Here is a 27401-nt window from a genome sequence, read left to right as displayed (position 1 = left end):
CTATGTGAACCGGACTGCAGAAAGCTCATCTTGTATGCTTTGCTCAGAGTGCTCCTATCAGCTTATTTAATGAAAGCCATATAGATAGAAGACATATGTTTTTCATGACAGTAGTGTAGTGTGCCACTATGAATTTTGGGATGGCATCTTACTTCCTTTTCTTAAAGGTTGGTCCAGTATCCAGTGTTAAAGGAAGTATTTAAGGAAACACTGAAGCACATTTCCTTTCTAGTTAGGGACTTTCCTAAGAAGATTTGATTACTTGACCATTTGACCGGTAAGTAAGCTCCAAATAAAACAGGACATCAAAGTACACAACTATAAGTCTGCTTATTTGCCTAATTTAAATTTTTAAAACTTATTTGGAAACCTATTCCATGACGTTCCCTACACACTCTTCTTGAGCTAATCTAAAGGCCACATGAAAGCTTGGAGGTTTGTAGCAACTAACTCTGCATAAAGTTGGTGACCTCTGCACACTTTGCACATCTGCTGACCTTGCTCTGTAATTTTATGTGGCCTACCACTTTGTGGCTGAGTTGCTGTCGTTCGCAATCGCTTCCACTTTCTTACAATACCGATAACAGTTGACTGTGGAATATTTAGCGAGGGAAATTTCCTGACTTGTTCCACAGGTGTCATCCTATCACGGTACCATACCAGAATTCACTGAGCGCGATATATTCTTTCACAAATGCTTTTAGAAGCAATCTTATAGCAATATATATACATATATATATATATATATATATATATATATATATATATATATATATATATATATATATATATCCCCATTGAGTTCCTGATGAAGGCTCTTAGGGTCCCATTGATCTTGTACAATTCTAGGCATTCCAGTATCCAGCTGTGGGGCATTGAGTCATAGGCCTTCTTGTAATCAATCCAGGCAGTGCACAGGTTGGTTAGTCTGGTCTTGCAGTCTCGGCTGACTGTTCTGTCTACCAGTAGCTGGTGTTTTGCGCCTCTGGTATTCTTGCCAATTCCTTTCTGTGTCCCGCTCATGTATTGACCCATGTGCCTGTTCATCTTAGCCGATATGATGCCTGACAGGAGCTTCCATGTAGTACTGAGGCAGGTTATTGGTCGGTAGTTGGAGGGGATTGGTCCCTTCTTGGGGTCCTTGGGGATCAGGACCGTCCGACCTTCGGTTAGCTATTCCGGGTGTCCCTCGTTAACTAGCAGCTGGTTCATTTGTGCTGCCAGACGCTCGTGGAGTGCAGTCAGCTTCTTCAGCCAGTAGGCGTGAACCATGTCGGGCCCTGGTGCTGTCCAACTCTTCATACTGGAGACCCTTTCTTGGATATCTGCCACTGTGATGGTTACTGGACCCTGTTCAGGGAGGTCGCTATGGTCTGCCCTCAGATCCACTAGCCACTGAGCATTGCCGTTATGGGTTGCGTCCTTCTCCCATATGCTCTTCCAGTATTGCCTTGGTGGTGCTGTTCTCTTATTATTGTTCCCTTGCCACTGAGAGTACACCTTTGCTGGTTCTGTGGAGAACAGCTGGTTTATTCTCCTGCCTTCTATCTCTCTGGTGTACCTCCTATATATACACACGTATATATATATATATATATATATATATATATATATTAAACCTAACAACACTGGTGTTGTTAGGTTTACAGCAGTGACTACAAAAAGCAAACCTTGAGAAATATTTTCAGTTGCTTGCCAGTCTCATTTTCACATCTCCTTTCTTTTGTCTCCATTAAATCTTGACAGGTATGTCTGGTTCTTTCTCTGGTTACTAAATGTTAAACCATCTTCATCATTTCTGTCTGTCTGCCATGGGTCCTGAACAGATGGAAAACAATGGGTTTTTAGGGCTTGTTTGGATGAAACTGTTCCTGCTGTGCCAGAATGATGATGATAAGAGAAATAAGAGTGGATCACAATAGTAAAGTTGCTGGAGGCTAAAAGCAAAATGTTGTAAAACGAGAAGCTGAAAAGTACAGGAGAACTGAGACAGGCTCCATGTGTAGTGATAACTCTTCATGGGTTTATAACATTACATTGCATTAGGCATTTGATACCATGTTAATAAAGAAAATATTGATCTGTGCTGATAATTAGGTAATTGCAGGAAATGTTGAAGGCCTGTGGGATTGCATTGCATTTTTATGGTATTATTAATCAAATTTAGTTGTAGAATTAGTTTAATTCACAGGATTAGCCAAAAACACACATCCCCATCTGGCTATTGAAATAAATCTATTACAACATAAGATTTTCAATTGTCACGGTCAAGTAATAATAGGCATGTTTTCTTAACCGTCAGAGAGAGAGAAAAAAACATCTTCCCAAGGAGTAAAGCTTGTATATGGCTGAAAGTATATCACAGCCTTCATGTAGCGCTGCACAGAATCTAAGCTGTCACAGACAGCAGGCCTGAATTTGTAAATTGTAATATGTCACAATATTCAGTCTGCTGTGGTCTGTATCAAAACAGCAAGTTCCAGGTTATTTTATTCTGACATTAAAGGCTGTCTGAGCACACAGCACACTGTCTGCCAACATCAAAGAGTAAAGAACTTTTCATTCTTTACTTGTAGGCAGGTTAATTTGCACTGCATTTAGATGTTACCTTTGTCTGTGTGGCATCGGATTAGTGTGTGTGTGTGAGGGTGTGCCTAGTTACAAAGAAAACTAGCATTTTGTGTGCCATTGCCACTTTCTTTCTTTTTGCCAACATTTGCGACAAACAAGATACTTCAGACAAATCTGGCCTTTGGCAGTCAGTTAAAAAACAGCCAGTTTTTCAACAAAAACAAGGCTTCTGCCTTTAAACTATCCTAAGATCATGTGTGCTTGATTCATTGTTGCAGAAATGTGTACTTTGTTACTAAAAAGCACATGCACACTGTTTAAAGTGATGCAATACAAAAACGATTGCATCACATGTGTGACAGGACAGATAAAGCTATAGAAAGCTTGCATGAAGAATGCTGCTTTGAATGCTCCACACACTGCAGAATTACCAAATGGAAATGTCACAGCTGGAGGAAAAAAACAGGGTATTTATGTCTGTGGAAGTGACGAAGAGAGAAAGCCTTTTGCCCCAAGTAGTGACAATCGAGGACAGAGCGGCATTGATGGAATAAACTATGAATGGTGGGGAACGGAAACTCAACTTCTTTCTTTTTGTATTGAGCTTTTTCTCTAAGGCTTCTTTCATGTCACTTTTGGTGTATAACAGCCTTGCTCAAAAAAACTTTATATAAGTTTACTCATTAGTTAGAAGCTTTACTGCTTATGAAAGGAAGTATCATTAATGGATAACATGACGGTGTTCAGTGTAAAAGGGGTCAACTGACCTGTCTTTGTCCAACAACTCCAGATAAATTTGGGAGAATCAGGTCCCTGCGCTGTCTGAAGCTGCTCTTTTTCACATGTAACACACAGATGTGTTTTTGGCTTCTAGAAGTACTTTGTTTGGTGTAGGTGAGGCTGCTGTCTGAGTAGCGTACATGGGAGGCCAGACATACACTCATTGGTCACTTGATTTGTTAAATCTGTTCCTCTGACTATTATATTTAGTCAGCCAGTCACATGGGAGCAATTCAATGCATAATCAAGACAACCTGCTGAAATTCAAATCATCATAAGAATGTGTAAGAAAAATAAGATGAGTGACTTTAACTTATTGTGAGGGTATTGGTATATTCAGTAAACAGCAGGCAAATGCCTTCTTAATACAAGAGGTCAAAGGAGAATTGCAAGAATTCTTTGAGCTTATAGGAAAGCAACAGTAAGGTATATAACAACTCATTATAACCAAGGTAAGGAGAAGAGCATCTGTGAATGCACAACAGATCAAACTTTGAGGCAAATGGGCTGCAACAGTAGAAGACCACACTGGGTGCAGCAAACTGAGGCTACAATTTGCTCATGCACACCAAAATTGGACAATAAAAGACTAAAAAACATGGTCTGGTCTGATTAGTCATCATTTCTGATGGTAGGGTCGGAATTTTGCATAAACAACATGAAAACATGGATCCATCCTGCCATGCACCAGCAGTTCAGGCTGTTGGTGGTGTAATGGTGTGGGGGATATTTTCTTGGCATAGTATGAGCCCTGCCTGAGCACTGATTAAACACCACAGCCTACCTGAGTATTATTATAATCACTATTCGTTTATGACCACAGTGTATCCATCTTCTGATGGCTGCTTCCAGCAGGATAACACACCATGCTACAAAGCTGAAATCATTTCAGACTGTTTTCTTGAACATGACAATGAGTTCACTGCACTTAAATGGCCTCCACAGTGACCATATCTCAATATAGTAGAGTAGCTGTGGGATGTGGTAGAATTGGAGATTTGCATTATGGATATGCACAAAAACCTTCTAAAGATAAAAGATGTCTGACTTGTTGATAGCGAGGTGAACCTTTTCTCTCTCATTATAGCCATCTGATACGTTTTAAACTCATTCGGTGTCAAATGTTTGATGAAACAATAATTTAAGTTATAGCAGAAACTTCCCAGTTTTTCATTTAAAACCAAAGTGTTAGACTTATCTTCAACAGTAACAGAAGTCAGAGGAACTGACTGAATTTATATCTAATGCAACACATGAAATAAAATGCTTGATCAGAAGTAGCACTCGTCAGCTCTGCAACTGTCTGCACATGCAGATAATCACTGAATGAACACTCAGGCAACGGTGGAAAAGCCGCAGCTCCACTCCACCTCTGCAGCCTCAACTTTGGCAGAAGGGTAAACTCTCATCACTGACGCTTTTCTAGGCTGAGATAAATCCTGAAGAGAAACACCTATTATCTGTTGTCAAACTCAACACACTTTCCGCCCAAAGTCGACACCGCTCAAACACCTTGCAGCCATGTCCTTCTCCCATCACTGATAGCGTTGTAATAATTGTTTACCACAGTAAACACAGTTAACAGTTTGACAGCCTCTACACTTGGAGATAACAGTTGACAGGGTTACGGATGAAACACACTGCCAGAGGCCTTGATAAGTATCAAGATAAAGGCTTGTCTACAGGGCTCTGAGGGAATCAAAGGGAGAGAGGAAGCACGGGTGAGAGACGGCGGTTTTGTTATGATGAACCTGCAGGATGGGAAATAAATCTGAGGAAATGTGGGTTTTTTCCCATACTTATTCTCTGCTGAACACCATTTTGATTTTTCTCTCATTTCCCCTCATTCTCACTTCTGCTCCCTGCTGCCTGCTTCCTGCAATTGCTTCTCCTCATTGTGCTCACTGTGGTACTCATAATCAATAGCCCTTTTCTTCCTTAGCTCTACCACATTTGTACTTCTCTCTTCACAATGAAACGTTCAGACATGCAGAGCTGAATATCACAGATATCTCTAATAACATGGATATCATGGTGAGATCACAAACAAAGCCAGTGTTGAAACCGAAGGTGCCTGTTTTTGTGAAAAGCATTACACACTTGGCTACTTTGCTTCTCTCTAAATGAGATCCTCACCCCTGCTGCCACTCTTCTGTGCTCTCTTCTGCAGGAGACACAATTAAAAGGTGATGCTGAGAGAACGAGATGTGCTCCTGTTGCTTTCAGGTGAGAAAATAGTTGAAGGTGGCGTGATTAGCAACATAGTAACAGCAATTTGAGTAAATCCAAATAATATGAGATTATTGGAGGATCAAGTGGTAGCTTAATCACACTGTTAATCAGGCCATAAAAAGCAAAAACAGGTTTCAGCAGAGCAAATTATTTGTCTGTGAGTAATATTACAGGAGGACATCTGTCAATGTAAAACATTTTCTACTACATACAAGGAAAATCTTTCATTGCCAAACTTTTCTCCATCAATCTCTGTTTCCTTCTTCTTTTAGGGCAGTATAGTGATTTTCAGAGAGCAACTACAGGGGTAATCACCCTGACAGAGCTCTCCTGGTTGATTTATGATTTACTTTTAGCTGGTTATAGGCTGCTGAGAGCAGGTTGAAGTGCACTTCGAGAAGGTATCTCGGCAAGACTTGGATAGGGAAATGATTGGCAGGTCAGCTGTGTGTTTTTTTTCTGGTAAAGCACCCATCTTCAATCAGTGAAAGAAAAGAAGACAAGGTGAAAGACTAAAGAGCTTTTCACACAGGAGGTCATTACCAGTAATATGGCGACCAGAGGCCATTGATTGTTGGTGGATTCACACCCAAACTTTTCTCAACTTCATGATCCGATATTGAAGCAACCAATGAAAGCGCATATTTGGCATAAGCTACACAGACAAAGTACTGGGGCACAATTCTAAGTCTTTTTAATTCAGTCTTTTGTTTAAAATCAAGCACCTAGCCATGCAGTCTGATGAACTTTTGATAAAGTATGTGTCTTGGAGCTCACTGAATTTTAGTGTGGTACTATAATAGGACGCCCCCGTTGCAACAAGTCCTTTTATGTAATTTCTTCCCTCCTATGTATTCCACAATCAAGTAGTATTGATGTTTTTTCAAAAGTTGCCCTCCATTTTTGATGTGATACAAGTGGTTGCTAGAGAAATTTGTGGATTCTCTAACTGGTTGGCAGTGGTTCCTGGAGGTTTCTGGCTCCCTATTGAGGTTGCAACAAAACTGCTGCACCAACAACCTACTAGTCAATATTTTGGTTGCCAGCAGATTGCCAGGTTGCCTGTAGTATTTCATGTTTCTCTGCAAATATGTGCTACCTATGAGCCCAGCAGTAGTAAAACTTCAAAAAGTGTGAACTAAACCGGATATGGAGTAGGCAACCATTGAAGCACCTAATTAAAAAACCTAACCTGTGCTGGAACTTCATGTTATGGGTTTCCATGGCCAAGCATCTCCTTTAGGTGGTCTAGTACTTTTGTCCATATAGTGTATGACTGAATGTTATTGTTTCTCTGCTGGTATCTTTGCTTTGTGGATGTCTGCTAAAGTACTTATACATGAGTAAATATGAAGCTACATTCTGTTAGCTTAGCATAGTGCAAAGACTGACAGCAAACCTAAATAGCTAGCATTTAAAGTTAGCATCTCTAAAGCTCTCTAGAAATACATTATTTTCCTTCATAATTGTTAAAAAAAAAAAAAAGGATTTTGCATTCAGATATGTGCCTGCAGTATATTCCAGGAGGTTTGTGGCTTAGTGAGCTAGAGGATAAGCTAAGTTAATATGCTAGTCAATATGCTGCTGAGATTAGCGTCACAGTAAACATGCATACATAAGGGTGGTATTGATTTTCCTACTGAAATGTTATTTGTTCTCTAACCCTGGGTAGTGAACAACATTCAGTAGCAGAGGCTATAGCAGTCTGCAGTAAAAACTCTCAATGTAGCTGAGACCAGACAGGAATTTTCTACACTAAAGACTACCACAGCCAGATTTACCGTAGCACTGCAGGAAAATACCTGACTGACAGGTTCAGGAGGGGGAAAAAAGTGCAGTCCAGAGGACAGATTAATCCATATCTGAGAAAAGTTTTGGTACAGTGCATTGATAAGAAGCTTATCCCTGTTGTTTGTGCAAGTAAAGGCACATCTGCAAAGCGTATTGATTAAGAGACTCATCTCACTCTCATTTGTTCCAACTCTAGTGGACAGTTTCAGTGCACAGCGACACTAGAGACAATGATCACTCCATCACTGCTTTATCGCTGTCACCACACAGCTACTTTGTATGCATGTCAATATTGCAGTTTTTTCCCCCCATTTCTCCATATCTCAGCAGTCCACCTCTTATGCAAATAAATCCATAATGCTAGCAGTAAAACTGTTCCAAACCTGTAATTGTCTCAGTAAGGTCTTGAAGAGGAAATATAATTTTTGCATAATAGAGTCAAATTCCTGTTCTATTGTTATAGTAATAACTCTGTAGTATAAAGAGGATTCAAAATTGTTCCCAGGAAGTAAAAATCCTTCTGTACTTGAAAATACAGTCTTTATTTGCTAAAGCTTATGCTACAAGATAGGAAAGTCATTCAAACATGTTGAAAAATGAGCAACAAGGAAAGCGAAGCGAAAGATAAATAAGGCAGCGAAATGGAAGGGCACAGAGACAGTGTGAGAAGGATGAGGTCGGAGCCACAACATGTGAAGTTGCAAACTCATTTATTATATTTCAACATTTATCTCTGTGAGAGAGAGAGCCGAGTTATCAGAAGGCCTAAATTGAAAGACATTCAAGCGTGCAGTATAGTCAGCAGGAGGAACGCTGATGACCGGACCTGCAAAAGCTCTCACTGTTCCACAGTAGCATGCTGCTCTGCATGGAAAGCTGTCTGCACGCACGCACACACCTGTACTCATACATATGCACCCACAGATAGACTTTCTCAAACATTAAAATGCAAAAGCAATTAAACACAAGCCACAACTGTGCCTAAGAAGTGCCAACCTGACAGCAGGACTTTGATTATTTTAATTAGAGCAATATGGCTGACTCATCCATGAATATAACTAAAGAAAAAGGTGGCTCATTTGCCTGCTTTAACTGCGTTTAAAGAGTGTGACTATGCTTTATGCTTTGGTATGAAAGGACGAAGCACTTATGCAAATGTGTTTAGAGAGACAAACTGTGCTGGTGAGCTACTTTTGTATTATGTCTTTTATTTAATAGCTCTAACTTACTCTAATTGTAAATGTATGTGATTTAAATGTGTTTAATAAGCTGACTCCTGCAGGAGCTGGGAATTGCATTAATCTGCATGCTAAATGAGTTTGTTTGAATCCAAAACTTGTCTGGCTCAGGGAGTTTTGCTCTTGTAAGGGATTAGAACAGGGCATTAATACTAAGATCCATGAAAAGCAAAACAATGTAATATTCCTTTCTGCTTCTAAAAAATGCTGCATGTGGGCAAGATAATTACCATAGTACCATTTTACATGCCTCACAAAATGAATGTACTCCAGAGTATGTACTCAACCAGTTTCCCTGCAGAGCATGTGTTTATTATCCTCAGAGACTAGTATTTGTAGATTGTTTGTGCCTCTAATATGATTTTGTTTGAGCTCTTTGCATGTGAACATGCCAGAGAGAGGAGAAAAATATGGAGACAAACACAGAGTCAAAAGAGCAGAGAGGGACTAAAGCGAGAAGGGGGAGGACAAAGAGTATTTGTTGATCACCATAGCTTAAAGCTACAATCAAAGGCAGTTTGTTTACCGAGGATAACAATCACGTTGGACTGCAATTTTTCTGAGACTTAAAAACCACCTTTCATTATACGAGCCCTTGAAAACTTAATGGCCTTTCTGCTTCTCCCTGAAGAGACGTCCTATGGCTAGACATAAAAGGTATAGAAGCAGAAGAGTACGGTGAAGAGCTCTTGTGGTGAAAATGCACAGCTAAAGATTTGAGACACCCGTTGTCTGCAATTGCATCAGTCTGGATAAATGTACAAAAAGTTTCCTACCACTTGTCCTGCTTGAATGTGTCATTTTTATGTCACATGTATCAAAATCCTTGAGTAGATCAACAATGACCAGACCTAAATCCTGCTAGCTGAAGCCCTTTATTATCCTACAGTTAGCAGTACTATTGTGTGTCGACTAATAGCGCTAGGATTTCAATGTAATATTGAGGTCAGCAGTTTGTAAGGTCGCAAACGTTAGCAGTGTTACGTAATGGAAGTGCGTAGGCAATTTTCCATATGTACATGTGTGATGTAGTAGCAACAGGAGCACCGAGGTGTAGGACATGTCCAATTATCCTAATGAAAATACAGCATATTATAAATATTTATAATGCTGAGCTGCATCCATCAAATCTTCATTAAAAGCATGATTACAATTCTGGACATTCAGGATAAATGTTAATTTGGAACTGAAAAGTTTTAAATTATAGAGGAAATTTTGCAAATTTGGAAGAGAAGATAGTCCTAATATCTATCCTTTAGGAATGCCTACAGTTATTTACCTGAAGCATCAAAGCCCACAGAAATCAGTTAATTTAATAGCATTTTTTGATCAGCCACATCAAAAGCCTTGATTATATCAACAATGAGCAGATCTAAATCCTTATTATCCTACAGTTAGCAGTGCTATTATGTGTTGACTAATGACTCCAGGATAGATTTTCAGGGGTCAATAGTTTGTGAGGTCACAAAAGTCACCAGTATTATGTAAAGGAAGCACATGAGCCATTTTCCATATGCATGATGCAGTAGTAACAGAAGCACTGAGGTGCAGGATGCACGTAATTATCCTGAGCTGTGCAAACTGTATATCCCAGTCTGCGGCAGGTGTGAGTGAAATTTTGCAAACTGCAGGAGAACAATTTTGTGATGCTTGAGTGTTTCCTGTGTGACATTACAGCTAATATGCTAATGTTCAGCATCTTAGTTCAGTGTGTTAGCACACAAGAGTTTGCTGAACACCACTGAGTTTGCTAAAGTTTACAGCAATCCATCAAATAGAATTGAAATTTTTCAGTGTCAAACAAACTGAAGTGGTGGGCTGAGTGACAGATGGATCAACGCTGCCGTCCATAAAAACATAATCCAGGAAGCATGTTTTTCCATTTGAATTTATACAACATTTTCTCAGTTCAAGCTTAAAATATCATTGTAAATACATTACACTGTATGACAAATTGATTGAAACCCCTCTCTTAAGCAAAGCCCAAATCCATCCATTCATCCATTTTCTTTACTGCTTATCCAGCCAGGGTTGTGGAGTAGCTGGAGCCAATCCCAGATAGCACCCTGGACAGACTGCCAGTCCATCTCATGGCTAACAAAGAGACTCTGAGAACCATTCACACTATCAAGTAAAATCACCAATTATCCATGCAGACATAAGTTTGGACAGTAGGATGAACACAGAGCACCTAAAGAAAGCTCAAACATACACATAACATATAAACTATACAAAAAAGCCCACAGGTTCAAAACCAGAAACAGCTTGCTGTGAAGCTACGGTGACAAACACTTGACCACCGTGTCTCCAAAAGCCTTGCATGTTTTACAGGACATTAGGTCTGAAACGCAAATGAAAAAGTGCAAAATTTTAAGCAGAGCTCTTAAATCTTTTTTTTTTTTTCAAACAAAACATCATGCTGTACTATATCTCGGCCTTCTGCCGTCTGCCTTCTGCACCCTGTTAGTAGAAGGTGGTAGTAAATCTGCACAGTACTAAATGAATGAGTTGGTGTTTTTTGCAGGTTTCATGGTGGTGAATTATTTTGTGTGGGCAGGTCACACAAACTCGAACCTTACGGGACACGCCTGGGTGTTTTGTGGAGGTGAAGTGACGGGACTTTACTGCTGCATGTTGTCTGTCACGGACAAGAGGATTACGTTCCTGAAGATATGATGGAGCTCTGGGTGGGATTTTGAAGGGAGGACGGTGTGAGATTGATAGCTGGTGCAGTTCCTTGTGCAAGCAGTTGCTTTGCTTTAGCTTTCAGGAGCAGCTTCTCCTACTGTATATGTAGAGAAATGATCGGCGAACAGTGATACTCAATGAAAACACAAACTGCTCTGTAACTCTACTTTTTGAATATCTGATAACTTCCAGATTAGTTTATATCATGATTTTAAATAATGATGAGAAATCCTGATTTTAACCAGAATATGACACTGAAGCCAATTTCTATGTTTTTTGAGGGGGGTATAAACTCCGCGAGAAAAACATTTTTAATGCCACTAGTACATGTCAATGCTGCAGTAGCATCTGGTCTGTGATTTTCAGAATTAGAATGCCTTTTCTTGTTATTGTATTATAACATGAAGGGAAATTGCGGTGTTGCTTCTGCAGGTAATCATTGAAAAATAAATAACACACAGTATAAAAAAATAAACCATTCACACAATGAAATAACAAAGTAATTTGCAAACCAAGCCCTTTCAGCAGAAGATAATATATAATTATCAAAATAAGGGAGTCAAGAATTAAATAGAAGGTGTCACAGTGCATCATTGTAATCCTGATTGATTTAGGACAGTAATTGCGCTTGAATAAAAACTGCTCTTTAATCTGTTTGCTCTTGTTTGGATGGCCCTGTGGCATCTACCAGAGGGCAACAGGACAAACAGCATATGTACAGGGTGACAACTGTCTCTAGTGATTTTACAGCTTTTGAGCGCTATCTTGCTTTTGCAATCTCTTCCAAAAAGGGAAGAGCACAACCAATGATCTTGTGTACAGTGTTTATTACCCTCTTATCATTTTTATCTGCTGCAGATAAATCAGTACACCAGGATGCTTTCTGGGGTGAATGATAGAAGACCACCAGCAGTTTCTCTTCTGCACAATTCTTCTTCAGCAACCTCAGGAAGTGAGGGCGCTCCGGAGCCTTCTTCACTGCAGCTGTAGTGTTAGCAGACCAGGCAAGGTTGTCAGAAATGAAGGTAATTTAAAATCATAGGACCCTTTCTACAGAGTCTCCACTGATGATCAGCGGCTGAGGGGCTCTGGTCTTCTTTAAGTCTATGATGATTTCTTTTGTCTTCAGACTGTCAGATTGTGTGCCGAGCACCAGATGACCAGTTCTTGTAGGCAGACTCATCTCCCCCTGATATGACTCCCGCCAGTGTGATGTCATTAGCAAACTTAGTAATTGTGTTAGTGGGCTGGGTGGATGTGCAGTCGTACAGTAGCGGCCTAAGCGGACAGCCCTGTGGAGAGCCAGGGTGGAAGAGTTATATGGTTGCTTTGGGGCCCTAAGATATACACGTGTGCCAAGTTTGATTTCTCGGCTCCTGATTGTGTAGGGGGGAGTTTGTGAGCAAACAGAGTTCATGGATCATAAGATTTTAGTCCATTTTCCTGGGAAATCAAGATATTTCTTAATTTTCCTACATGTTTATTCATTGAGATCAGCAGGGAGCAAGTTGGTCTTAAAAAAAAAATTAACTGTTTGGAGAAATGTTAGCCATTTAGAGCAACTGTTCTCAAACTGGTGCTTTTCAAAACAGCTTTACTCCAAATCAATCCTTGATATTTTGCTGGAAACCTGCTGAGCCTCATTTTCTACTGTGTAATGACTTCAAGCATTCAACCACAATATCTCAAAATAAAAGAAATACTGACATAGTTTTTATGACTGTCATTGTTTGATACCATGCCAAGGAGAAGATGTTTCTTTCAGCATTTCTTGGAATGTTTCATTTATCAAAAATCTTCTTCTTCTACTGTTGTACTTCTGCATTGCACAAGAAAAATACTTAGCCACACATTGGCCTCATAGAGCAACATGTGTTGATGTCTCTTAAAAAACCTGCCTGGCATCTTATGTCATGGTTGCAACAGGACAAGCATCGTATTGAAATATCTTCTGTGGAGTTCATTAAAATACCATCTGCTGCTAAAAAACTGCAGATATTCACGATGGAGTGGGATAGTTCTCCAGAGAACTGTAAAACAACTAAAAAAAAAAAAAGGATTCAGTAATCTGGCAACAGCAGTATTAGACAATGTATGATTATGAATGCTGATGGGCTTTTAGTTTAGATCCCTGGAAACATGTTCTAACCAAAACAGTCAAACAATAAGTGGAGCATCCAGGCAGAGCAGAGCAGCCAGCAGCACACACTAACAAATGTATAGATGTGAAACTGTAGCAGAACGTAAGAGGATTCAGAGCAGAAGTTGAGGAGAGCCAATCGTCCTCATGAATACTAACAAGACCGGAATAGAGCAGAATAGCACATTAAGAACATGATTCATTATGTAAACAGCACAATCAAACCAACTGCTTCCATTTTAGTAATAGGCTTATTGGAACATATCGAAATTGGGTTTTCATTATGAGCATTTATGTTTGACATTTCTGATCCTATTTCCTGCTTTTACACTTCACCGTGCTCCCGCAGTTAATCTTTCCATTTAAATGTTTGAGCTTGTTTATGAATCTAACACATCCTCTTTTTCCCAGGAAGCAATGATATGCAGCAGAGAAGTGTTAATATACGAGCAATATGGTAAACTTAGAGTAAATCATGTGGATTAGAGCTAAGTAAAGCATAATATACAGTACCATACGTCCAGGGCAAAAAATAAATTTAAATAAGGCAAATATGAGAGACCCAAGGACAACCTCCACATACTGAATCCTCCAGATCTTCCTTTAAGTTCCACTATAAGGTGGGAGTTATACCATATGTGCAGGCTTTACCTGCTGGCTGTCATGCACTAAATGTACTGGCTAAACATGACGTCTCTTTTGCGCTCATCTTTACTTGATGAAACGGAGTAATAGCAATACCTACAAAGAGAAAATACAGGAGCTGGAAATAGAAGCTGGTTTATTTTGCATTACTGGAAAGAAGAACATTAAAAAAAACTTTCCTCAACCAACACGAAAATGCTCTTAAGAAACCTCCAAAAGTTGATTCTGTTCATCTGGACGTAGCGTTTTCTGGGAGAAACGTTTCGTCATTCATCCAAGTGACTTCAGAAGAAGAATCTCAGGTGGTTCCTGTAGTCCGCCATCTTACGTGCTGTCTGCTCATACTGACGTACAAACTTTAGGCAGTCCTTGCCAAAGTGGGTTAAAACGTCTTGATGCATTCTCAATTATTCAGGAAAATAAATCTCCAAAAGTTGATTCTGTTCATCTGGACGTAGAATTTTCTTGGAGAAACGTTTCGTCACTCATCCAAGTGACTTCTTCAGGTCCATCATCTGTGACGAAACGTTTCTCCCAGAAAACGCTACGTCCAGATGAACAGAATCAACTTTTGGAGATTTATTTTCCTGGATGATTGAGCATGCATCAAGCTCTTAAGAAACCATTTAGTCTAATAGTCCAAATGCTTTTCCTGTTGCTCATTAACATTCTATTTCCAGAATAAGTGACTCACCAATATGATTTTTTGCTTTTTGTTTGTTCTGCAATAAAATTTCGCAAACAAAATGCAGACTGACCAAAAAAAATCTCAGGCTGAACATTTACCAACTGAAAATGTTGGGACACTGTGCAAAATGTAAATTAAAAACAGAATGCAAGAAACCTGTATTTCATTCAAAACATAGAAAACATATATATATATATATATATATATATATATATATATATATATATATATATATATATATATATATATAATATTTAAAATGTGACATTTTACTGTCTCAGAAAAGTTGGGACAGGAAAAATGAAAGGCTGGAAACAGTTTCAGAAAATCCAGAGGAATCTCTGTGTGCAAGGGACAAAGCTGAAAATGAATATTGGATGCTTGTGATCTTCAGGCCCTCAGGTGGCACAGCATTAAAAACAGTCAGGATTCTGTCATTCCAGAAATGCACAAATACAGCTTAAATGTCTAACATCTAAAGAAGACACCGGCTCATCTAAAAAGTACTGAGGCAAATTTGAAAACTGTTCTGTGGTTAGACAGATCAAATCTCAAATTCATTTTGGAAACGTCATTTCTGAGGACTGGTACCATTCAGCTTGTTATCAGCACTCTGTTAAAAAGCCTGGAAAGCCTTGCATATTAAATTAAGCTTGTACTTTTTTCAAATTGACATTTTACACAGAGTCCCAACTTTTCTTGAATTGGATTTGTACATTTTGCACGTCGATAATTTGAAAACACATTAACAAGTCAGGATCATTACTTGTAGAAGCAGCTGTTAAATAGTAAGCTTACCATCCTTAAAATTTGGTGCACATGTAGTATACGTTTAAAATAATAGAAACAAAAAGGCATAAGTTACACTTGCTCAAGTCTATATAAATATAAAAAATAACTTTTCACCAATTTTCTAGGTAATAAAACTAGAAATATTCTTATATTTTTATTTTTATTTACTGATTTCCACTTAGTTGAAAGGTCTGGCCTTGAGTTATGCACCACTTGAGCATCTTAAATAAATTTTGCCTTCATAGAATAACTAGAGTTAGCGCTCCAAGGCAGTAAGCTGAGGTCAGTAGCATTTATGAGACCATTACAGAAAACCCAGTATCGTCTTACAGTAGCTATGATTTAATGTGGGACTTTTGATGTGGTGCAGGGTGCCAGGCAGGGAAAAGCTGGGTCACTCTGTGTGGATGAATGAGGCACTTGTAATACTGGGTAACTGAATCCTGACTACCAGTGCTGAGGTCTGGTCATCCATGACGCCCAGCCTCTCCTGAGCCTGGTTTGCATTGTAGGATTACAGCCAAAGAGCCTCTCAGTTTAATTGCATTACTCCAGATTACATGACCAGATTACATGATTGTAGGCAGCAAACGCTGAGCGCTGCATGGTTTACACGATTATCATCAGACGGAGGACGGTTTGTTATTTAAATGATGTAATCTCATGTATTATTTTTGGGGTCTGTGGATCAATTGTATTATTTCTTTTTTTGACAACTCCTAAAATCAAAGAAAATAATTAAGGAAAAAAAATGTCTCATTTAATCTTATATACAGGAAGATGCTGTGTAATTTTATTTTAAATGAAGAGCTGGTGCTCCGGATAAACATATAATAAAATCAATAACAATTAAAAATAAATAAAAAGATTAACAGTTATCTTCTAGCCAATAATCATGCACATACAACAGATACAAACAACAGTGTCCGCTTTCAAGATGTGTTCTGTGCTCTGGTAGTGTTTGGCCTGTTTGTCCTGTTGGCCTTAAAAAAACAATGACATGGGTCATTTTAGCCCTTTGCTCATTTTTAGCAACATGATTACATTACAATATACCGAGTATAATTCATCTTTTGGGGATATAATGGAAATTTGATGGATATAAATGAGATTAAACTGTTTTTATAAATTGGTGTTTGTGCATGAATGCTAAAACCGGTCATTTTAGCCAGTTGCTTGGTGGTTACTAGGCAACCTGGTGACATTATAATATCTGATATAGATTTTAAAAAAAACATCTATATCAGGATGTACCTATGTGCCCAGTTTGGTTGCTCAACTAATGATTGTGTAGAAGGAGATGGCAGACAAAGAAACTTTATGAGATTTCATGTATTATAGTAACATATCTTTAATTTCTACAGCATTTGTTCACTAAATGCCTCATTCCAATCCATTTCTTTCTAGGCTTTTTCATAGTTTAAAACACCAGCTAAAGTTGCATTAGTAAAAACAAAGAAACAAAAAGGGGTTTTGGTGTACTGTTTTTTTTAAGGTGTCTGAAGCAGCTCTGGGCTAGATGCCCACTTGGCCTGAGTCCTCAGAGCAATTGCTTCTGGCAGGGAATCAGATAGAAAGGAGAGTCATTTATATTTCTTGCATCACCTCACAAGCTGTGGAGGCAGGGAGCATTTAAATCTTGACTAAGGTCAACAGGGAACTCACTGGCTTTGATAACAAGTATCCGATCTTTGATTCCACACACTTGTCACCGCTACAGAAATTCTGCCTCTGATGAAGGGTTTTTAAGAAGGTTAAAGTAAACATGACAACGGGGACGACAGTGAATAAGTGTGTTTAAGAGGCTGTGTTGACATGTTGGAAAGGTTGAGAAAAATAAAACAATAGGCGTACCAATGCCGCCACACGTCACATTAATGTCACCCCTCGTGCCTGCTTCTGCTGTTTTCCAATGAATTATTCATGTTTTGGTTCTGTGAAGGCTACTCCGGCACTACAAGGAAACTCACCTAAGGATGAATATGAGATAATAGACTAATGGATCAGCTTTGTTTTCTGTGAAAGAGTCAAAACAGAATAAGCTTGATGGAAGCCTCAAAAAATCTCCAGGAACTTTAAGCTTCCTTTGTTTTGCAGAGAAAGACACCAGGAGGACACAAATCTGTCTCTGCGCTCCTGCATTAGTAAGCCAATCCCAGACACTTATCCACATCAGCCAGACACAAACAACCCCTCAAAGACAGGGCTGCAGAGAGTACAAACACTGTCTGTCACTCAAGAGGAGAGTGACAGAGGGAAAGAGGCCCTTTCATATCGCCCAAACTCCCTCTGAAATTGAGGTGAACACCTTTGATCCGCAGAAAGATGCGAGTAGTGATCCGGATCTGCTTTTGTGACGGTGCTTGGGGTTTCCATAGAAACATGCGCGCCCCAAACAAGGCGGACTAAAACATCCTGAACCGCATCAGCAGATGGCTTGTAGAAAGGCTGAAGGATGACGAAGTCTCACTCTGGCATGCATCATTTCATCTGTCGGAGGCCATATTTTCATCTCAAAATATCCACAGCAAAAGCGAATTCTACCTCCTTTACAGACCAAAATAGCACTTGTTTCAACAGATGAGAGATTACCATGTGTGTCTATTAATGTGATAGGGTTTGAGAGAAACACAGAAACGAATGTGTCTGTCTCATGGCATTTGAAAAACAATCTGATCCAACACGCCATGTCAGGAAATTTAAATCTACACTGTCACTTTATCCCTGCGCCGAAATTCACCTAATCATCAGCTGTCTCGGGCCTGGTTTAAAATCTCTTCGGCGCTCGGCTTCACTGTGGTCAGGTTTTGTGTACTCATTAATCTTTTTTGTTTCCCTGGTGTTGGGTAGAAATGTGGGGAGAGATGAATACCACTGAAACTGCAGCTGTTACGAAAAAAAGCAATCCAAGGACTTTGAAGTCTAGCCCACACCAGCACACAAGACCAAACACTGAAATAGATGTAAAGGTAAATGGCCTGTATTTGTATAGCGCTTTTACTAGGCCCTAAGGACCCCAAAGCACTTTACACAACCAGTCATCCACCCATTCACACACTGGTGATGGCAAGCTACATTGTAGCCACAGCCACCCTGGGGCACCGGACACTGCAACACCGGACCCTCTGACCACCACCAGTAGGCAACGGGTGAAGTGTCTTGCCCAAGGTCACAACAACCGAGACTGTCCAAGCCGGGGCTCAAACCGGCAACCTTCTGATTACAAGGTGAACTCCTCTTGAGCCACGAGTTTAAGGATTAGGGGTGGACTAATTTCCATACAAAAGCCTATTAGGAATCTCTCCACAAAGAAAGAGATGAAAGCTGTCGTTTCCTCCGACACGTTCAGGTAATAACAGTGTCTTTGTGTCCAAACACAAACAAGATCTTGATAACCCATTTTTCCTGCAGCCAGTAGGAGTCAAAATGGCTGAATAGAAACAACATTAACCACAGATTCGTTTCAGTATGGGGCTACACTTTTGCTGCAGTCACTGGACTCTCTCTTTTTATTGGTCCCCTTCTTATATCTCGTGTATATCAATATTTTATTCGCTCATTAGGTAGCAGATCAGAACTGGTCAATTTTCTCAACGGCAGCTGAACCAAGCCTCAGCTCCTGGATAATGAATCTAGACTTATGATCTATTTTACTTACTGGGTTTGGGCCCATATTACATCTTTAATCCTTCTCAAGTCAATAATGAGTTTTTAAAAAAAAAGCTCAAACACCCATATTAGTAAGAAAAACTGCTTTGCTGCAATCAGCTGTGATTTCTGGCTCATAGCTTCAGTTACATTTCTCCAAACATGTTGCTAGGCTTTCTTTTGAAACCACCGTCACTGTGAAAATATTAGGCTTCTCTGAGACCGGGAGAATTAGACGTGGGAAAGATAAACCGGGCTGAATAACATATATTGCATTGCTGAGTATAACAAGGTTTCTATAAATTAAAATTAGAAATATAAACATCATAGTCTAAAACATATAAACACAAAGTAGTTGTTGGATGGATGGATGGATGGAGTTGGGCTGCACAGTGGTCCAGTGAGTTGCACTTTTGCCTCACAGCAAGCAGGTCCTGGGTTTGAATCCACCTGCCTATTGGGGCTTCTCTGTGCACTTTGTTCTCATGATGCATTGAGCATTTCTTCTTCAGTCACCTTTCTCACTCGCTATGTGTTAATAGACCTCTCTGCACTCAATCATACTTGTTATTGATCTCTTCCACAGCATGTCTTTATCCTGTGTTCCTTCTCTCACCCCATCCGGTCACAGCAGATGGCCCCGCCCCTTCCTGAGCCTGGTTCCACTGGAGGTTTCTTCCTGTTAAAAGTGAGTTTTTCCTTCCCACTTTTGCCAAAGTGCTTGCTCATAGGGGGTCATATAATTGTTGGGTTTTTCTCTGTATGTATTATTGTAGGTCTACTTTATAATATAAATCTCCTCGAGGCGACTGTTGTTGTGATTTGCCGCTGTATAAATAAAATTGAATTGAATTGAATTGCATGCTTTTACTGTACATGGGTTTTCTGGATTTTTCCGACATACTAGAGACATGAATGTTATGTCAATTCTTCTTTTTCTTCCAGCTTCTCCCTTTAGGTGCCACCACAGCAGATCATCTGCCTCCATCTCATCCCATCGCCAGCATCCTCTTGTGTCCAACCAACCCACTGCTTCTCCTCTGTCACGACATCCATGAATCTCCTCTGTTGTTTTCCTCTTCTTGTCCTGCCTGGCAGCTTCATTGTCAACATCTTTTGTCAAATACATCGTTTATCTGTCCCCTGCACATGTCCAAACCATTTCAGCCATGCGTTTTTAACTTTGTCTCCAAATTGCCCAACTTGAGTTCTCTTTGTGATAGACTCATTTCCCCCTGTTTAATGGCTGAAACAGGCAACTATAAATTTTAAGCTCATCAAGTCTAAGAGCATATAAATATATACTGTGGTGGTGTTTCTGTTTGTCTGTTTATCGACAATTCACAAAAATATTCCTGATAAAATATTGGTCAGTTTTTAATGATACTGTCCTGTAACTGTGACAGAGTGTGAGCCAGATAAGCTACTGCATCACGGACGCTCTGGTTTAAAATGCAGTAGTTGTTGAGATGTTTTATCCTGGACCAGAATGTCCACCTAGTCTGTATAAAACTTTAACAACTCTGAGATGATTAAGTAGACAGAAATGAAGGCAATTCTAGTGATATAAATTGGTGTGAGTTTTTTTTTTAAATTATGAGTATTTTTAAAGAGGTGTATGACTGCCTGGAATTTATGGCACAATTTGTTTTGCATTTGATGATAACAATAATGGAACTTAGTTCTCTGGTCTGAAATACCATCCTGGCCAAAACGGACCTATAAGCTATGCTCTCAAAGGCCTTAAAAATCTGTACAAACACACAGTAGGTTTTTTCCAAAGTCATTTCTGAGTTCACACTGATGCATAAAGCAAAGCTGAGCTGGTTCGCTGCTCTCTGCGGCCAGAGTGCACACCCTCAGTTGATCCTCAAGTCTGTACCATAGCAGCAGTTCACCCCGGCAGCGCTCTGACCACTGCTGAGGTTGTCAGTAGCTCTGACTTTGACTGAAACTCCAGGATGACATAGCTGTCTGTTTGATTGTGGCTGTGGCCGTGGATCCATGTTGGTTGTCACAATCCTGGCTATGACACATGTATGCAATAAATTTACATGGTTTAGCACGCTGCCGAACTTCAAGCACTATCCTTCAGCCAGCACTGCCAGAAAGAGCAGCTGCAGCTTTGATCACAGCCAGTGGCTAGATATTGTGACAGCTTAGCCTTTTAAAATGAGAAATGAGCAATAAATGCACCGTGTAAAGTATCACATCATCTCTCCTCTCTGTAATGCCAAGCATTTCTCTCAACTGTTCATATGGTTCAGAGGAAATGCAAAAGTTATTGCAAGGTGATGCAAAAATAGTCCTGAAAAAAACTCCCAGCGTTGACCTTTAAGTTTCATAAAACATTCGAGAATTTGTGCTAGCCTGCACTGTTTGTGCAGAGTTACAGACTTGTGAGGAATTGTTCTGTTTGTGTATTTCCTCTGAACGGATTCGCTGTCCGAGGGTGAAGAGAGGACTTTAAATGAACAAAGTGTTGTTTCTGTACATTCGTTTGTTAATTATGATGGGCACTGTCTCTTCTGCCACGTCATCATCAGGCCACTATTGTTGCCCTGCTGACTCCTCTACCAAAGCACCTAATGCAGTGCAATGTTCCACGACATCAATTCGCAGCTTCCACACCCATTGAAATGCATTTGATTAGTCACCCCAGCACAGCAACGAGAACATAAATAATTCATCTGTGCAAATGACAAATGAGGCAATCAATTCTGGGACAGCATTCAAAGAGAAACTATTCAAATCCCCTCTAAATTAATTTTCTGCCTTTTAGTGGCCGTTGACTTGAAATCTTAATGTTGAATTTTCAGCCCAACTTTCCCAGACAAACGAAACCATTTGGTGTCAGAAAACATGAAGATCTGCATAAAACAGAAAACGTCAAGGTTTCGTGACTGACAGTAAGCCTTGGAGAGTCCTTTATTCTTCCAGTTCAACAGTAAAGTCTCTGCAGAACACTGGCAGCACTAAATACTGGACATTAGAGCACGCGGGCCTGCCTGAACTCAGCAGCAGGCACTTAAAACACATGAGACCAGACGTTAAAAGAGATAGGCTGGACTAATTTCATATTCAGTCTGAAAGTGGAAAGACTGTGCTCCATGAATGTAAACTCCTCTTGATGAGCAGAGCTTTTCTACATGGGATGAGATCACACTTGACTCTGACCTCTGAGGCTCAGAGAACAAAGAAATGTGATGCATAATTTGGCCAATATTATTTTGTACATAAATTGTAACCCGAGTGATAACAGAGAGACTCCAAACTCAGTCCTGCTGCTCGGATCAAGTACATTAAATACAGAAACCGGGGCTGGATAGCCTGAATTCATTATCAGATCCAGTGGTTGAAGGGACAATTTTGGGAGAACTGCAGAGAATTAGACAAGACAAGGTTAACTGCATTTTGCAGTAGATTGCTTGTAGCTCAATTGGATTTATATTTGCATAGTAATACAAGTAGTTTTATTACTTTTTAGTGGGTGAAACTGTTTGCTAAGCCACATTAACAGTGACCTCTGAATCACTCAAGGCACTCCAGCGTTGGATCCATGAATAAAGCCAAAGATAACATGTTTTCACAGGTATAAAACAGCATTTTTGCAACACCTATTACCTGAAATATTGGCATATATTTAGCATGCTGTGCATTGTGTCCTTAAAAACATCTAGAGGAGGAGGAAGAGGAAATAAGACAAGGGAAGGAGAGAAGGAGTAGCAGGCCTAAGAAAAAACCTACAGCTGATGAAAAGCTTATGAAAGTCATGTCCTCGAGAAACTGATAATCCAGCAAAGATCTGACATCTTGGGATTGTCTTGACAGAGAACAAAAGAAAAGGCGGCCAACATCCAAAGAAGAGCCTTCAAGCAGGCAGGAGAACTATTACTGAAGACTAAAAGAAATTAGAAGAAAGCGGCTTAAGTGAGATCAGGCTGTGTGAAAGAAAAAAAAGGAGGTCACATCAAATATTGATTTTTCAAGTTTGTTAGAATTGTGCTTTATATACTGTATTTCTATGGATGTTTGTAAGTATTGCTGCACGTATTTTCCATTTTCCTAGTTAAATATAAAGAAATGGGAGGTGGCTCAAGACTAATTTACAAAACGTTTGGACTTGGTAGCCTTTATCTTTAATTAGCTACAGCTGCACTTGTGTTGAGTTTTGCATGTTGTATCCTGACACTCTGATTTCCTCACAGTCCAAAGACATGCTTGTTTAGATTAACTGGTAAATTAGCCAAAGGTTCAAAAGTGAGAATGAATGGCTGCATGTCTCTCTGTGTTGGCTCTATATGACAGACTGGTGATCATGCCCTATGACAGCTACGACAGGCTACAACTCCCCAGCGACTGTGAACAGGATGTGTGGTTAAGAAAATGGATGTGTGGCAACTGCTGAAACACATTTGTTGCATTAACTGGTGAAGCAGAGCTATGACAGAGTGTCTCTGCCACTGAAATGTTTTTTTCCCTCCTAATTAACAAAAAGGTGCTTTAGAAAAAGTACGAGTTGTTGAGCTTCATCAGCTTCAAATCCAGATATTTCTCAAGCCTCAACAGAGACGCATAAATCTATTAATGCTGCCTAGTGTACTGTAACACTATATTTTACCACAAACAGACAACAATGCAACAATGTGTTTTTCCTAAGATTTGAGTTGTCTGTGTCATCTTTTTGGTCTGTTTTTTCATTCTTTTTCTGGAGCTGTGTCACCCAGCAGTCACATTTTTTCAGCTGTCAGCATCTTCTCGATACTTTTTAGGGGTCTTGCATTGTGGAGTAGAATTGTCATTTGACAGAATATTTTGAAATAAAACATAGTGAGTATATAATATCTATTTCGAGGTATGGCTCGAGCTCTAACCTTTAAATAAACAAACATACAGCCGTAGCAACTGCCAGCATCCCCCTGGTGATATTTTTTTGTCCTCTTGACAGTTTAGAGTAACAGGCCTCCAGCTGACAGGGGCCTCCAGCTGACAGGGGCCTCCATTTGACACTCCACTGAAGAAAAAAAAAAACAAAAAAAACAGGGAACATGTAAAGGCTGTGGGTGTAGCGTCTGACTAACAAGGCCAAAAGGCAGAGAAATCTGTCATGATGACTGGTGTCTGAGTGCCCCACTTAACATTGAACTACCGGCAAACTTTTTTTTTCCAAGTACAACTTCTTGGAGAGATAATCGGTACTCCATCCACAGGTGAGTTTCCTACTCATCCATCACCTCCCAGTGCTATATTCATGAGTTTAAAAAAAGAACAGACTGCAGGCTAACAATCTTTCACTCCAGCTTGCATACCACCGAGCTGAGGCGAAAGCAATGGCTTTTTAGTGAATTACCTTCCATTTAATCAATGACACTATGTATGTATGTCTCCAGGAGAATGGCAGGGGGACTCCTTATCCATCCTGCAGTGGCACTAATAGATAACACAAATCCATCACTGTGTCAAGATTTATCAGAATGTAAAAAGTATATAAATAAAAGGCTGAATGGAAGCAGCATCGTATGGATGAATTATCTCTGAAGCGGAGCAGAGAGAGGATGAAACTTTTAAAAGGAAATTATGCCACATCGCATATTTCGCTTTAGCCTAAAGACTTAGTGCAACTCTAAAGAAGAAAAAGCCAAAAAAGAGGATTAAGAAGAAAAAAACACTCCCTGGTTCGACTGTACATTGTTCACAGCATTGCTGAGGTTGGCAAAGTTTTCACAGCTTCGGCCTGGTTGTGCTAAGGGCAAGGGCGAGGATGAAAAGGCTCTGCAGTCACCCTGAACGGATTTCACACTAACATGTCGGAAACAGAGGCGCGTTTCTTTTTGACGAGAACGTATGCAGGTATGAAAGAGTGAGAGGAAAAAAAATATTAATCTAAACCTGCAAACTAAGGTAAAATCTTTGAAAAAAAAAAATTTTTAAACAGAGAGGTCATGAATGTTTAATTTCTATATATAAAACTAATGATAAATCCTTGAAAGGTTAATACTAGAATTCTCTGCCTAGATTTAAAAAATAATAAAACTTCTACAAGAAGCTGAAAGGCATTAAAGGTTCTGACATCATAACTTTAACAATTGTCACGTGACCAAGTATTGGTGCTTCTGACTCTGTAATTATATTATTTGACTATTGTTGTTCATAGTTTTGGTTTTCTGTAGTTCCTAGTGATTGTAGTCTTTCCTCCCTTAGTAGTTACCTTAGCCTGTGTTTAATCTCTGTTCCTATGTCCACTCTATTCTTTTCCTGTATCCCACGTTTCGTGTCTACTCACCCTTGTTCCCCAGGTCTCCCCAGTTGCTGTGTTATGCTTGTATGTCCTGAGTCTGAGTTTCAGTCTGTTTGTTTCCTGTTTTATTTTGATAGTCCTTATCCAACGTCAGTGTATCTAGTTTTGCCTGCCCTCGTCTCATTATGTCTGATTTGTCCCAGCTGTGTTTCGACCTGTTCCCCGTCTGCTCATATTCCTGCCTGTGTATTATAGTTCTCAGTCTTCCCCTGCTTGTTGTCGAGTTGTACACCCTCTTTGTAATGTGTTTTCTCCTCTCGTGTTCCTGAGAATATTCTAGCTCCCAGTCCTGGTTTGTTTCTTTGCTCGAGTTTCTTAGTCTCTAGGTTCCAGTGCCCAGTTTAGTTTTGAGTTTTGCGATTGAGGTTTTGTTTTGTTTTTGTGAAAGTCTATTTCCTATAAAGAGTTTTCCCCAGCAATAAAGCTGTGCTTTAAGTGTAACTTTCAGTTTCTGAGTCCTGCGTTTGGGTCCTTCATCTTGGCTGCCACACAGCACTCGACATGACAAGAATGTCCTGTTGACAGTTTCCTTGAAACTTTGTTTTTGAGGTCACATGTTTGAAAAGGTAAGGATTATACAGGAGTAGTTTAGAGTATGAGAGCGGTTCTGTATAGATACAGAAAAAATATTTAATTTTCTTCCACAAACTATGATATTTTAAGAATGTTAATTTCTGAAAAATAGCTCAGCAACACCCTGAAATCGTTCTGGTGAACACATAATAAAAATTGGAAAGGGTGCTTAATTTTGATGCTTAGTTTTCTGTTATTATGAAGGAAATTCTATTGCCAATGTTTTATGGATATTAATATTCTGACCCCGGCCACTTTGATATGGTACACCTTGCTGATACCAGGCTGTACCTCCTTTTACCATCAAAACCACCCTAAATCTTCATAGCATAGAGTTAACAGTATGCTGGACACATTCCTCAGACCTCGCAAAGTGTATCTATGGGTATGACAATAATAAAAACTTTATTCATTCAGCCATTCATCTGTCTGCCCTGTGGAACCTGAAATCCTGCTGAACCTCAGCACACTGAGCAGGTAAACGTCCGCATGAGACTGTTTTGGTTTGTGAAAAGAAAAGTGACTCATTGTTACCTGTAACCAGTTATCTGTCCCAGCAGTGTTATCTTTCCACAGCACTGAAGGATAATTGTAGTTTCTTTTGAGGACTTTGATCGGACAGGTGTCCACTAAGGATGTGTTTGACTTTAAGAGAAGAAGGAAATTGTACCTGAGCATCCATGAGCAAGTGTCTCATCAGAGTCATAGACTTCCTCAAGGTATCCCTCTCTCCCGGCATGAAGGCCTCATCCTCATCAGTCAGGCTACAAGGTCGAGTGACCATGAACTGAGCAATCTGGTCATTCAGGCTGTTCAGAGACTGGACGGCTGCAAAAGAAGTTTAAAACAAATGTTGAAAATTGATACCACATGAAAACATTACAAACGTTTTTTCTACTCCTCTCATGTAGGTCAAGAATCTCCCGAGTGTCTCGACAAGCTTGTTTGCATGCTCTCTCTCTCTAGTGGGATTTTCTGGATCAGACGTGTGTGATCTGAGACACTTCCTTCATCTATACGGCCATGGCTCTACTGTTCTCTTCAGAATAATCCCTCTTTTGGAGTAAAGGGGCATCATTAGGCTAAATCCATAACCAAGACAGAGACTCACATAGAGCCCATTACATAATCCATTCACCAGGGTTTTGTCAATTAGAAACAATGGCAATACAGCGGTTGCTTCACAGAGCTCTTTGGTCAGACCCTGTGGGTGGTAATAAAGAAAAGTGTGATGAACACTGACGTTTCACTGAGACGGCCGTGTAAATTTAAGGCCAGCTGAGTGATAGATTACTTTTTCAGATGAACACTAGAAAG

General features: G+C 39.8%; 1 protein-coding gene across 1 annotated transcript in view; it reads right to left on the bottom strand.

Annotated features, from left to right (window-relative positions):
- Nucleotides 1–27401, bottom strand: part of kaznb (kazrin, periplakin interacting protein b) — a 139065-nt gene that overhangs the window by 80800 nt on the left and 30864 nt on the right. The window contains exon 2 of the mRNA XM_006783205.2: nt 26755–26912. Coding sequence (XP_006783268.1) covers nt 26755–26912 — 158 coding nt within the window. The remainder of the gene's footprint in view (nt 1–26754; nt 26913–27401) is intronic.

Source organism: Neolamprologus brichardi, chromosome 5 (genome assembly GCF_056152115.1).
Source record: "Neolamprologus brichardi isolate AB-2024 chromosome 5, ASM5615211v1, whole genome shotgun sequence".
NCBI classification, from domain to species: domain Eukaryota; kingdom Metazoa; phylum Chordata; class Actinopteri; order Cichliformes; family Cichlidae; genus Neolamprologus; species Neolamprologus brichardi.
Note: the sequence above shows the minus strand (reverse complement) of the source record. Positions and strands in the feature narration are given on the sequence as shown.